Source organism: Coptis chinensis, chromosome 8, assembly GCF_015680905.1.
Source record: "Coptis chinensis isolate HL-2020 chromosome 8, ASM1568090v1, whole genome shotgun sequence".
Taxonomy (NCBI): Eukaryota; Viridiplantae; Streptophyta; class Magnoliopsida; order Ranunculales; family Ranunculaceae; genus Coptis; species Coptis chinensis.
The window spans coordinates 1,318,853-1,333,652 of NC_141463.1; the positions used below are offsets into that span (position 1 = coordinate 1,318,853).

The window sequence follows — 14,800 nt, forward strand, 5'->3', positions numbered from 1 at the left end:
TTATGTAGATATATATAGACATAGTAGTATAAATTAATGACTTAAGTACTTAAGTAGTGAACTTCGTCAGTCCATATTCAATTGTTAGTAGTCAACGCACTATAGTTTTGTGAATTGAATAGGAACATGTCACTTTTGGAAAATGTTATAATATTGGTTATGATATTGGTAAAGCTTCCAATTCAATGGCAAAGTTATTTTGAGCAAGTAGCATGGACTTTAAAAAAACATCATTGAAAGTGATTCCCAATTCGCAATTAATTTTGTAAGTGATAAGTCTTCTTGTGCATGGATGTTTAAAAACTTGTATTGAGTCTAATCCCTCTTTTTTAGGAAGTTAAGTTTATATATGAATGTAGGCAAGCCAATACGGCTGCAGATCTGCTCTCTAGAAGTGCATTACTATATGAATGTAGGCAAGCCAATATGGCTGAAGATCTGCTCTCTAGAAGACCATTACTACCAGGAACTTGTAACCTGTTTTGTCAGTTGATCTTCTGGGGAGGGTTTTCCCCGGAACGGTAAAGCCCACTAGTCATTATTAATAGGAAGTAGAATTTTACCAATAAAATAAAAGCCCAATAATTAAACGCAGTAATCATGTATGTAGCAGTTGTGTATATTTGAAGGCATTGTCCAAGAGTATAATCATGGGTTAGTCCAGACTTTAAAACTGAGATAAAATCAGCAGAGATGAGAGCAGTATAATATAAACCCATAAAAAAAAAAGCCCACTAAAAATACGGCTTTAGAAAAGTCAATCGTCAGATGGTATTTTTTTTTATCTTTTTTTAATACAAGTGGACGATTCAGAACAAGCTGACGTGTACTCCTCCTCCTCCTCAACCAAAACAACTAGCCCAGACCTCAAAACCCATCCAAAACCTCAAAAGATCTAATCTTTACTCAAAAATGAGTGATCCATTAGAAAGATTGGGTGATTCCGGAGTAGTAGAAGTAGAAAAAAGTATGAAAGAAGATGAACTGAGTATGGAAATAGAGCCAGCATCATTTAAATGTAAAGAAGAAAGTATGGCAACAGCTGAAGATTGGAGGAAAGCATTAAGTAAAGTTGTTCCAGCTGTTGTTGTTTTAAGAACTACTGCTTGTCGTGCTTTTGATACTGAATCTGCTGCTGCTAGTTATGCTACTGGCTTTGTTGTTGATAAAATCAGAGGAATTATTCTTACCAATCGACATGTCGTTAAGCCTGGTATAATAAATGATCTTTATTATTATTTTTTGATTGGCAAGCCTGTTTTAAATGAGATCAGTAACTCTTTGATGCTGGCGGGGTTCGAGCCCCAGACCTCTGGTATCATCACCCAAAGATTTTACCGACTTTGCTAGTCGGAACCTGCAAAAATGTGTGGGCAAGCCTGTTTTTAAAGAGATCAGTAACTCAATTGTGTGTAGCGGGGTTTCGAAGCCCAGATTGTGTTGTTTGATTGTACTTGTTTTTTAATGGATTAATTTGTGTAGGGCCTGTTATTGCTGAAGCTATGTTTGTTAATCGAGAGGAAATTCCCATTCATCCCATATATAGAGATCCGGTAAATCAACTGTTCAATTGCAATGTAGCATTTCCTTCCTTATTATGTTGCTAATGGCTAATGTGTTTACTAGGTCCATGATTTTGGATTCTTTCGCTATGATCCTAGTGCTATACAATTTCTAAGCTATGAGGAGATCCCTTTGGCTCCAGAAGCTGCTTGTGTGGGGCTAGAAATCAGAGTTGTTGGTAATGATAGCGGCGAAAAGGTATGATAATCTTTTATCATTCCTCATGATAAATCTGTTCTTGCTGATTTGACAATTTTTGAGTTTGCAGGTTTCAATATTAGCTGGGACTCTTGCTCGTTTGGATAGGGATGCTCCACACTATAAAAAGTATGTCTTATCTGCATCTTTTACTCTTTACTGGTTATGTGATATACACGAAAACCAAGTCATATGTTACGACCTGAATATATCATTTCATTTCATGGATACCATTAGTTTTCATTATGGTTCGACGCCAGTATATGTTAGACATCGTGGGTCGGGTTTGGGATGGCTGATACAAAACCTAGTCCTATCTTGGATTCACTTATACTTTCTATATCTGTCCGGAACTCGAAAGTGTCCCAATATGTTTTGGGCAGGTCGGAAACTCGCCGGGTTGGATAGAATTGCTATCCCTATGTGTGAGTGTCTTTGCGGGTGTGATTACCTGTGTGGATGGGCAAGTACCAGTATCGCAGAATTAATATTAAAGTTTGAAATATTGCTTGGTTCTTGCAGCATCTGTTGTATATGTGAGTTGGCATACCAAACCACACGAGTTACTCTTCCTCAAAAAAGAAAAAAGAAAAAAGAAAAAGAAAAAGTCAGGGGCATAACTCAAGAACATCCTTTCATGAACAGCACCCGATTACACACCTCATCTTGCAAAATGGATCTTGTCTTATCCTATTTTTCCTTTATTGATGTTGACATACTGATAAAAATTGCTATTTTGGACAGGGATGGGTATAATGACTTCAATACATTTTACATGCAAGTAAGTGGTTTATATATAATGTGATTAATGTCTTGATAAATGATTTACTTTTCTCTGTTCTAGTGTCATATATTATTATTCATTTAGTCTGTCTCTATGAGTGGTATTTGCTTTGATGCTTATTGTAAAATCATTATTTTTGTTAATTTCAATCTATGTGAATTTCATTTACAATTCTTTCTTACCAGTTGGCCTTGTTTTGTTCTCTTCTTCTTTTCCTCATGTCAGGCTGCTTCTGGGACTAAAGGAGGTTCAAGTGGTTCTCCTGTCATTGATTGGCAGGGAAGAGCTGTGGCCTTAAATGCTGGGAGCAAATCCTCAAGTGCATCTGCATTTTTTTTCCCCTTAGAACGGGTGGGTTTTCTTATTCTCTTTCTCCATCTCTTTACTGTCTTCTTCTTCTCTTTCTTTTGGTTTCCTTATTTTGTTCAAATAAAAAAATCTTTATGAACTATGAAATAAGTTATGCAGAAATAATGGACAAGCGCGTTACTTAGTACACACTTCCCTGAGAGTTTGTTTTCCTCTGTTTCCCCCGCACATGTGCTTGTGGAGATAGATTCAGCTGGGTTTAGCAAACCATATCCCTTGTCATGTCCACCAAGTGGCTTTCATGCATGTCTATAGATGCTATATTTTTCTTTTTTGGGATTCATAAGACTGTTGGACACGTGACTATGTGAGCCACAAATCAGTTACAAATTCTTAATGCTAAATGTTTAAACTCTGGCAGGTTGTTAGGGCATTAAATTATCTCCAGAAGGGCAAGGATTCTTCTGGAAGTAAATGGGAAGAAGTAGCTATTCCTCGTGGTACGCTTCAGGTTTGTTTGTTCTTATACACGTATCACCTCACATAAATATCACCTAAGTTGAGAACTGCATTAAATGGTCTTTGAATTTCTTGATGAACTCTGCAATGAGACTTGCAAATATTGAATTCCTATAGATGGATCAAATGAAGATACTGGTTTGGCATCTTGAGGTGTACTCTGTGAATTGTATCTCAAGAGGCGAATCTGTTCTATTGGTTATCTAACCAGCAAAAAGCTCTAAGATTCATGTTCAATTTCTTTTGCTACTTGAACAGAATACATATTCCTACTGTGACTTCTAAAGATATTATTAGTTTTAAAAATGTAATTGCTCAAGTATTTCTTGACTAATAAAAATCTTGACTGGATAATTTTCGAGAAATCCAAAACTTCAACTAAATTTGTGATCAGTTATTTAGTGGCTCATATTTTGATTAGGTCCATTCTTCCTCGTCATTTCCTGAAGCTTCAAAACATTTTGTATTTTTGTTGTAAGACTTTTTACGCATAAGAACATCAAATTTGCAGTTTAGAAATGTCTTATATTCAGATCAAAATCTATCTAACACCATTAACGATTCGTTAAAATTTTCCTTGATGTTCTTTACACTACAGGCAACTTTTCTTCATAAGGGATTCGATGAGACGCGTAGGCTTGGTCTCTGCAGTGAAACGGAACAGGTAATTACTGATTCCTTGGAAATTAATTTCAGTATTTAGTTCAACTGTGGTGTTTTTTCACTTAAAACATGTAAACCACTGATACAATATCTCTATTCAATAAATAATAAGTGTTGTTTTTTTTTTCCCCATTTTTAGTTTTGTCCATCCCATAACTGAAGCCTTCCTCAGAATTCTTTTATTTTAATGCAAGACATTTTCTTGTTGTTGACTAGATGGTAAGACATGCATCTCTTGTTGGTGAGACTGGAATGCTTGTTGTTGATTCTGTGGTGAGTTTCTGTACATCCAGGTTTTCAAGTCTGGTTTACATTAATTTTGCAATTAAGTTGTGCTAATGCATTTACTGTAGGTGCCAGGGGGCCCAGCTCATAAGCAGTTGCAGCCCGGCGATATTCTCATCCTTGTAAATGGAGAGGTAAGGCTAACTAAATTTCCTTTTCATAGTTTACCCATGGCAATGTCTTCCCAGGGCTTATGATTTATGCTTTGATAGCTTATTTTCAAAGAATAAACATGAGTGTCTTAATTATTAAGATTCACTTACTGTAGGATCTCTAAATTGTTCACATTCCAGTGCAGGTCATTACTCAGTTTCTGAAACTAGAGACTTTACTTGATGATAGTGTGAACAAGAAGATAAGTTTGCAGATTGAAAGGGGTGGTGCTTCATCAACCGTAGAGTTAACGGTAGAGTTTTTACTATAAATAAGCTCTTCCTTACTATGTGAGGGTAAACTTAGAAATAATAGACAATTTTGGTATCATGCTTTTGGCTGATGTAACGCTTGGCTGATTTTTCCGATAATTCATGTTACATGCATCTAGTCAAGCAGTTTGCTTTATCATCACAAGTTTGACTTCTTTCTTTTGTGATGTCCCAGGTTCAGAATTTGCACTCTATTACGCCTAATTTCTTCTTGGAAGTAAGTGGAGCAGTTATTCAACCCCTTTCCTACCAACAGGTACTTTAATTAAACTTCATAGTTTCTTTGAAACAGTGTCCTTCAGTTGTGTGAAAATGTGCCTTTCCTCGACCTGATGATTTTTCCTTCAATGTCAATGTTTTATTCCATGTGAATAAAAAGGAAAAGCATGCTAATTATTGATAAAATTAAGAATTATCAGTCTGATGATTTATGTCATTTTAGTGAGAATGGGAAAGTTGTTTTAAAATTGTCTGAAGGAGTTCTTATTTATGCCCATGTCTTGGGAGTTGGGACCTGATGATCCAGTTTCCTTCAAATTATTTCAGACATAAGTCTATACTGAGAGACGTATTCATTCAAAATGATGCATGAAAATCATGTTAAATTTGATTGAATATGACTTCTTGCTTCTTTACATGCCATATGAATCTACTTACCTCTGAGAAAAGATATGTGGTTATTTTAGCCTTTTTAGGGAAAACATAAGAAGAAAATAAAACAATGAGTGGAAAAGATGAGACAGGTGGTTCTTGTGGTTTTGGACTTTGCTCATTTTGCAATTGGAAGAACTTGTGCATAACTGTGTTTCAGACATTTAAAAAGATAAAGTTGAATATTCAAGCATACTTTGCAAAACTCATTCATCATTATGTGTTGCTTTCCATTTTATCTGGAATGTAAGGATTAACTGTGTCATTGGGTTTTGTGTTGGGTATCTATTGTTTTATTTCTACTTACCTTTTTGTCATTAAAAGTCCAAACTAGCTTACTCTCTTTCTTTTCTTGTTATTAACAGGCTAGGAATTTTCGGTTTAATTGTGGGGTAGTATATGTTACAGAGCCAGGGTAAGTACAATGAAACTTTTTGTTAATTTTTATGGTTAGTATGTGCCCTTTTAGAAGTTCCAGTCTCTCTGCTGGATTTACTATCACTGATTTTTTCTACCAATGCCAAAGGATTCCAATATCGAAAAGGAGTCAGTGTCCTCTAGAGAGTTAGGCTGTTCAACACCATGAATCTCTAAACATAACCAGCAGTCTTCTGAGTTTTTGCCTATCCACCAGATGTGGATCAACAGTCAATGAACTGTCAACACTCAACCGCATCAATACTAAATCATGGCTATCAACGTTTTGCTTGAAATTTCAAATGTCCTTCATGATTACTTGATCACTCCCATTTATCCATGGAGATGTATCCACTCTTGCAAATTTTGATGTCCTCGAGTTTCAAGAATCTTTTTCATTTTTGGATGCATTTGAAAACATTGATCAATATTCAGAGTATCATACAGTTAAGAAATTTATTTCTCTATTAAGTTTTCCAACATATTTTTCAATAACGCATAGCTACTACTTCTAACCTACCTAGACGGGGTCAATGGGGCGATCAAGAAGGTCCATTGCCTAGGTATAGTGACCTCCATTGCACTTAGGAGGGGTGCTCGCCTAAGTATCTCCAATGTGGGATATAGTTTATGTCATAATTTGTTGTAGGGGGTGTGGTCCCTACCCCCTACCATTTTGTATCCAATAAAAAAAACGCCTAGCTACTACATGCGATTCAAAATTTGTTTTGTTATTCATATTAAGGAAATTGTGAATTATGTATTTTAAGAGTATTTATAGGGAAAAGGAGGAATCGTATGTGAAAGTCCAAGGGTGAATTAGTATTGCCATGTGCAGTTTATCTAGTTGCTTCAAGGCTGAGGCATTTTGGTATACAATAATGCTTGAATTACCAAATGCAGATATATGCTTACTAGAGCAGGAGTTCCGCGCCATGCCATAATAAAGAAATTTGCAGGGGAAGAAATATCACAGTTGAATGATCTAATTATGGTTATGTCTAAGCTTTCTAGGGGTGCTCGAGTGCCTTTAGAGTATGTAAGTTATGTGGATCGTCATCGCAGAAAGGTACATCTATATTAATTTGATCTGTAGCTTTTGGAGGTGTCCTTTGCATTTAAGCTTTTTTTTTTTGCAACTTAATTAGGATTTTAAAGACAATCTTACATGATAGTTCTAACTTGAAAGTTGTTTTGTTTCGTTGTTTTCTTTTGATGAAAATTAAGATGGGGTTAAGACAGATCCCCACCTGTATATAATCAAATCATAAAGGCATAAAGCTTACAAGCTCCCCAGAGTATAATCTTTAAAGGGATCACAACAAAACAAACCAAATAAACATTACAATACCATCTTTTATAGATAGTTAGCTAACCAGTCACCTACAAGGACTAATAACTTTTTGGAGTTATGATAGTTGTTCTTCTTGTTCTCAGGACCCTCTTCCCCCTTCCCCTCTTGTTGTTATCTGCAGCACTCCTTGAAGTCCTAGAGTTACTACCACCCATTGAGGTAACCTGTCCCCCCTGTCCCATGGTGATTATTGGCATATACAGAATCTACTGGCGCGATATGATCATTAAAGAACTCCGTTTCACTCTCCATATTATACCCTTGTGGTACATCTTGGAATTCAGTAGGATTTGGAATTCAGTAGGATTTGTTTCAAGTATCACCTTTTCTGAATCAAAAGGAAGAATCTGATCTGGAACTGGTTCAGTACAAGCACCTCCAATATAACCCAAATAATCGGAGTGGAGGCAACTGAACCAGAGGGGGGTGAAGCAATATACCTATGATTTGCTCTAGATATTGGTGCTCCAACTCCAAGAGCTTGGACACTGGCAGCTCTATGCTGAGCTCTGTTAGCAGAAACAACAAGTGAAGAATGAGCAGTCTCTAAAGGCTCGTGAGTAGGAGGGGGAGCCAAGCTCAGAAACCAATTAGTACAAACAACTGCATCAGAAGTAGTAACTGGGGTGGGTGTTGAGGTAGAAGACACTGCACCTATAGAAGAAGTTGCATTTTGAACCACAGAAATTGGAGCTAAACAATTAGATGCAGCTTGGACCTGTTGTAAAACCATCTCAACAGCTGTATGGCCAGTGACTTTAGTGATATGACCTTGAGAGTTGCTAGCCTGCTGGTTTATATCCATGCCTACAACATGGGAAAAATTCACTCCATTTCTAGCATGAGTTATATCAATAGTTATGGGACCTCTAATATTGCCAATTGCAGAGCTACATTTGATAGTACTGTGGCCAAACCTATTACAGTTAAAACAAACAGATGGCTTCCATGGATACTTAAGTCCAATTTGAACCCTCCTACTACCACATTTGATGTTCATAGTACTCGGGAAATCAAAAGATAGTGGAATTACTACACATGTGCAAAAGGTCTTCTTAGTGGAGGTGGCTTCATCCATACGGTTCCTTAGTTTTAGATTAGTTATGTTCTTAAATCTTAAATCTTTTTTCTCTTTTAGTTCTAATTTGACTCCATAATGGAAGTCTAGACTTGTCGTTAATTTTATGTTCTTGATGTTTATTAGTTAATAGAATTTATAAGTTCAATGATCAAATATGCAAATCTTTGTGAGGATTAACTCTATAATTTACTTTCTTCTAAATTTTTGTTGACTCCATAATGGAAAATGGAAGTCTAGTTTATAATCTTAAAATCTTGTTTGATTGATGTTTTAATCAGTTGTATTTATTTGATGCATCTTATTTAGTTCAAGTAGTATAAAAAAAATCAAAGGTCAAAAACCATAAACTCTTTCTCTCAATCCAAAACAAATTCTCCAAAGATTCAATCCAAATTTGTTTTCTATATTTCTCCACAAGTCTAGAGGTGGGAAAGACACCCTTGCTCAAGCTACAACAACAATCAAAAGAGTAAAATCATGAAAATAGGTTGTGTATTTGTACCTTACGATTTTACTCTCTTGATTGTTGTTGTAGTTTGAGTAGGTGTTTTTCCCACCTCTAGACTTGTGGAACTATGGTTACAAACAACTTGGTTGAGATTTTTGGGGATTTGTTTTGGATTGAGAGAGGATTTAGTTTTAAAACTTTGATTTTACTACTTTAACATGATTCAAACAATTTCAACTAATTAACACATGCATCAAACAAGCAATTAATGATTACACTAGACTTCCATTACGGAGTCGAATTAATCATATTGCAAGACAATTCAATAATTTATAGGAATTTAAAGTGTAAAGTTAATCCTCACAAAGATTTTCATCTTTGGTCATTGAACTTATAAAACTTATTTCTAATAACTAATAGCTATCAAGATAAGAATTAAAGAAGGATTAGAAGAGAAGAGTTTTAAGAATTTAAACTAGAATTGAAGAGCTAAATTTTTGAAGAACAAAATATAAAGAACTTAAAAGCTTTATTATTGGTGGAAAAATGGAAACTAAAAACTTAATTTTCTAAAACTAATTAATTAATTAGTTTTAGACCACTTTGTTAGCGTTAGACCACTTAATTTTCTAAAAACTTAACCGCTACTCTTGTGGAAACATTTCCTTAAGGCAAAGGTTCAAAACCTTTTCTTGCCACATTCTTCCATTAGAGAGAATTTTAGGGTTAGGCTCTCCAGGTGGACTGGATGAAATTGTGAAAAGAATTTTTCAGGTTCCCTAGATGGTTTAATGTAATCTGCACATCTGCACGTGAAAATAATTTCGTAGTGATTTTAGTGGGCAGTTAGGACCTGAAAATATAGGGTATGCAGAGCCCATTTAGGATTTTAATTTTGATTTGGGCACTAAATGAGGAAGGAGAATGCTATTAGCCTTTACAAAAACATACAACTTAGCCATAAAAAATACCTTAGTTATCGTCTATACCTCATGGGTAAGACATTTACTTTGAGCATTTTAATAACATTTGAAGTTACAAAGTCAAGGGTCCAGTGACTCAGTGGCCAAGCTTTGGGAGGCCACCCAAAGTCTTCTGATCGGGAATACCTTCATCGGAGGGGAGGGGAGGGGATTAAACTCAATAAATGTTATAAATTTTTAGAGAATGTATGTATGAAAGGTTCATGTTTTAGTTTTATGTCGGTGATGAAACCTTTAGAGGACTTCTTTCCTAATTTCAAGTGATGAACTAGGACATCTATTATCTTCTACAGTACATGAATATTGGCCTTGAGGCGTCATGATTTACCGTTTCTTTAAACACCGGTTGATTGGTTAATCTGCTGTTTTGACAGTCTGTCTTGGTTACAGTGGATCGGCATGAATGGTATGCCCCTCCACAGATATACACTCGCAATGACGGTACCGGTTTATGGACAATAAGACCTGCATTGCCATCTGGGTCCCTGCTTTTTTCTTCAAAAGTACAATGCGACTTAAATAACACAGCTATTACTGAAGTTAATCACATGGAAATTATGCTTCAAGAAACAAACAGAGATGGTGTAGATGGTTCTACTAGAATGCATACTAATGGTGAACATGTCAGTGAGGAAAGTATTATGGAAGGGTCTAACGTGGAAAACAAGAAACGACGAGTAGATGAGGACTCTGGTGATGGAATTCATACATCTGATCGGACCTTAGATGAGCCTGTCGAAGAGAAGTTGAAAGTTCTTAGAACCTCAGAGAGTACTTTGTATGCAGATGATAGAGGAACAACAGCAGCTAATGCTTCATTAGCTGAACAAGTGATAGAGCCTACTCTTGTGATGTTTGAGGTAATAAACACCACCACAACCCGGATAGTATAGCTTTATTTCAGAACTCAGGAATTAATACAACACATCTGTCTTCCACTTGCCACATTAGTCAACACTTGAGTTTGGCTATAGTCATTCAAGCTGACAAGAGCTGTATACAGGTTCATGTTCCGCCTTCATCCATGCTTGATGGGGTTCACTCGCAGCATTTCTTTGGCACAGGCGTTATAGTATATCATTCTGGAGACATGGGTTTGGTTGCTGTTGACAAGAATACAGTTGCTGTATCTGTTTCTGATGTCATGCTTTCATTTGCTGCATACCCAATTGAAATTCCTGGGGAGGTAAAAGTGCTGACCTGTTGCTAGATTTGCATCTAAGACCTCTATCTGGAGTTATGACTGAGATTTCTTCTATAGGTGGTTTTTCTTCACCCTGTTCACAACTATGCTCTTGTGGCATATGATCCTTCTGCTCTAGGACCTGCTGGTGCCTCTGTTGTCCGCGCCGCAGAACTTCTCCCTGGTAATATCATATACTTCTCTGGTTGCAGATTTATGTTACTGTTACTTTTCTGTAAGGGTCTAGCGCGTGTCTTTTTTATTAGGCAACTTAGTTTATGAGCCAAACTCGGTGCTTGACAAATTCCTGCTGAAAGCTTCTTGTTCCCAAATTTCTTGCTCCAACTGTTCTGGCTTGACATGACTGTCGAGAAAGATCAATATTGTCATTCCAAATTTTTTTCCAACCAGTGTAGTTGTTTCAGTTGGCTGTGATAGCAAGTGAGATAGTGGTGAGAACACTTAAATCAATGACTAGCTTTTTCAAATGTGTATCTTAGTTAAGTTCCCTAGAAAGAGCAAGACCAGGATGTCTCTGTTGTGATTATTTAAAATGAAATGATTCTATGAACCATATCTACTGCTCTGTCTTAATGTGTCTGTAAATCTTTCGGGATGACAGAACCTGCTTTGAGACGAGGAGATTCAGTCTATCTTGTGGGTTTAAGTAGAAGTCTGCAGGCTACATCTAGAAAATCCACTGTAACTAATCCCTGTGCTGCTTTGAACATTGGTTCTGCTGACTGCCCACGTTATAGAGCAACAAACATGGAAGTTATTGAACTTGATACAGGTACTTATATTTCCATGTCTTGGATTTTATCTAGGTGGTTGATTTCCATGTCTTTTCTATGATTAGTTTCAAATTGTTCTTATTTTCTTTTTGTTCCAGATTTCGGTAGTACATTCTCTGGTGTGCTAACTGATGACCGTGGAAGGGTTCAAGCAATTTGGGGAAGCTTTTCGACTCAGGTTTGCCTAGTGCTACTTCTTTTTCTGTGATACTTATTGGTTGGAAGGGCTAACATACCCGATTGCAGCTAAAATACGGTGGTAGTACATCTGAGGATCACCAATTTGTAAGAGGGCTTCCTGTATATGCAATTAGCGAAGTCCTCGACAAGATAATTTCTGGTGGTAAGGGACCTCGACTGCTGATAAATGGAATCAAAAGGCCAATGCCTCTTGTTAGAATATTGGAAGTTGAACTCTATCCGACACTGCTTTCAAAGGCCAGGAGTTTTGGACTGAGCGATGATTGGGTTCAAGTATGTTTTCAACTGTTTCCTTTTCCTTCAGAAATTCATACATATTTCGCAACATTTTTCACCTTTAGTATCGTTTACCAAAAACGCTGATTTATTGGTTCATATGTGGGAGAAAAAGTACTAGGAAGCCAATATGCTCATAGTTCAGGCAGCTAGAACAATCAGGTTCTGAGATACATCAGTGTTTTTGGTAAACCAGATCTTGGCACTGGGTGTTTGATCTTGGCTTAAAATGGAACTACCCTCTAGTAATTCATTCCTTAAACATCGCCTTCCGATAGCTGAGAGTTTTGTTGTTAAGAAGTCATACTTTTTAAGTTTATTTTTGTAATTGGTAATTCACAAGTGTTAAATACAGATGAAGCTCAGGCAGCTTAAGCTTATTGCTTTAGCTGTTCAAGTAGCTGAGTATTTTTCAACTTTAGTCAGTTTTACCAAGAAATCTGATTTATTTGGTTTATCCGCTGAATAAAAACAGTACAAGTAAGCCAATATGCTCCCTGTTCAACCAACCAATTCATACGGGTCCTGATTTTGAGTGGTTACTGTGTGGAACGAGATAGTATTTTGGCGTTATCTTACTTGCACTTTTGTTTTTATTGTTGTTTTGATCAATTACAATATTGTTGTTGCTATGATATCTATAAAACTACAAAGTGGTGTTTAGGTAGTGGATGATTCACATCTTGTTTTATCAGTTGGCCTTCAGAAAGGTGTCATTTGATCTTTAATGGCTTTTCATGTAGGCTCTTGTCAAGAAAGATCCAGTAAGACGTCAGGTTTTACGGGTCAAAGGTTGTTTGGCTGGATCGAAAGCTGAACACCTACTAGAACAGGGTGATATGATCCTGGCGATCAAGAAAGAGCCTATTACATGCTTCCGTGATATAGAACGAGCTTGTCAGGAGTTGGATGTGTCTGAAGAGAGTGCAGGGGAACTTAATATGACAATTTTCCGGCAGGTAGGCTCTTTTGTGTTCTTTCTTCCTTAGAACACACTTCTCTTTTTGTTCTTTAACTCCATCGCAGATTTTTCACGCTACTTGAAAATGGGTTAAGAAAGTAAAACTCGAAAAGATATCATGAATTTATTTGTGTGAGATCTGGCAGGGACAAGAAATTGAACTTGTTGTGGGAACTGATGTTAGAGATGGCAATGGCACAGCAAGAATGGTTAATTGGTGTGGATGTATTGTTCAAGATCCTCACCCAGCAGTGCGAAAGCACTTGGTTTTTCTTCGGAAGAAGGGCATGGTGTGTATGTGGCAAGGTGAGAGTTTCACTGTATTACTGAAGCCTTATTTTTCTTGATTTGAATATCTATAAATTGAATTGCACTCCATTTACATGGTCAGATGACCGTGTTATTTGGTCATACTGTCTATCAGAGGATATATTAGTTTCTCGAATATGTCTTCCTGATTCCTATATTTTTCCCAGTTGGAGAAGTTGTTGAATGATGTGTGATTGCTTTATACATATCTTTGGCACTACTCTTACATAACTAGTGGAAACTGACATTTTTTGTGAACCTTTGCATGAAATGGCACTGTACAGCTCTCTAGATGTGTCGCTTCTTTGTAATTTTTCCTTTTCCAGTAACCAAGGATATTCATTTAGTGATACCTGCAGATGCTCTTGCTTCTTACAAAAATGCGGAGTACTGGGATTTAAATAGATTCAAAATACATAAGTTATAGTTTATTAATCGTTTATGGGAAATCCATATATTGTGGAAGTCCATAACATGCTAATGCCATTTTCTTTTCCAATTACAGATGGTGTCATGGCAGTCCAGCGCACAGATATGGCCTGTATGCTCTGCAATGGATTGTTGAAGTTAATGGGAAGCTCACCCCTGATCTGGATTCCTTTGTTGAAGTTGCCAAGGTGTGTTTACATTTTGGCGTGTCATATGAACCTGACTAGTCTGCCCACTTCCGTCTTCCATAACTAATTATATGACTTGATAGGGACTGGAGCATGAAGAATTCGTCCGTATAAGAACAGTTCACTTGAATGGAAAACCTCGAGTGCTAACTCTGAAGCAGGATCTGCATTATTGGGCTACTTGGGAGTTGAATTTCGACCCAGAGACTGCCATGTGGCGTCGGAGAATTATCAAATCATTGGATGTAAGCACTGCATGAATCGATTGGAATATGGACCGAGTTTTACCTGTAAAAATCCCCGACTAGGCCCCATAGCATACTGTACTATACATTACATATTGCTTGAGGCAGTGCTGGGAGCCAATTGACTTGCAGTGTTCTTGTTACCCTTTCTGGGCAGAACCATTGGTGCCAATCATATATACTGCGATACATCCTTTATCACAAGCTACTACCAGAGCTTCATTATTTTGGACATTGTAAATCTATATATTTAACAACTGAACTTGGTTGTTAACGCAAAGATAAAGTTAATGTCTGCATTTGACGTTTTGAAATGTGATGATAATTAAAAAGTTGATCTGAATGAGATTTTAATTATGAGTTCAATATATTTTTTATGATTTTGTTACACGTGGAACCCAAGTAGAAACGAAAATGACAGATCTCCCACCAAAAACGACACTTCTCTAATCCAACGGTCATCTCAAACCCCAATGATCTCCACAACTAAATCTCAACCCTTCATTTCTCCTCCAATCACCAACGGTTATTTTA

At 36.7% G+C, this 14,800-nt stretch overlaps 1 protein-coding gene and 1 non-coding gene across 2 annotated transcripts; both read left to right on the forward strand.

The window, feature by feature from the left end:
* Window positions 1-784: 784 nt before the first annotated feature.
* Window positions 785-14,632, forward strand: LOC147479216 (protease Do-like 7). The gene is given in 25 exon segments (XM_086578378.1): window positions 785-1,213; window positions 1,483-1,553; window positions 1,627-1,761; window positions 1,832-1,890; window positions 2,506-2,542; window positions 2,771-2,896; window positions 3,276-3,365; window positions 3,972-4,037; window positions 4,253-4,309; window positions 4,390-4,455; window positions 4,620-4,727; window positions 4,922-5,002; window positions 5,763-5,812; window positions 6,718-6,883; window positions 10,055-10,540; window positions 10,684-10,866; window positions 10,942-11,047; window positions 11,486-11,656; window positions 11,756-11,835; window positions 11,904-12,131; window positions 12,878-13,093; window positions 13,242-13,352; window positions 13,355-13,401; window positions 13,910-14,021; window positions 14,105-14,632. Coding segments are annotated over 25 exon segments (3,330 nt in total). The 5' UTR covers window positions 785-912; the 3' UTR covers window positions 14,282-14,632.
* On the forward strand, window positions 6,327-6,485 carry LOC147479217 (U1 spliceosomal RNA). The gene has a single exon (XR_015207078.1). It is a non-coding gene; the product is annotated as a U1 spliceosomal RNA (small nuclear RNA).
* Window positions 14,633-14,800: the final 168 nt, after the last annotated feature.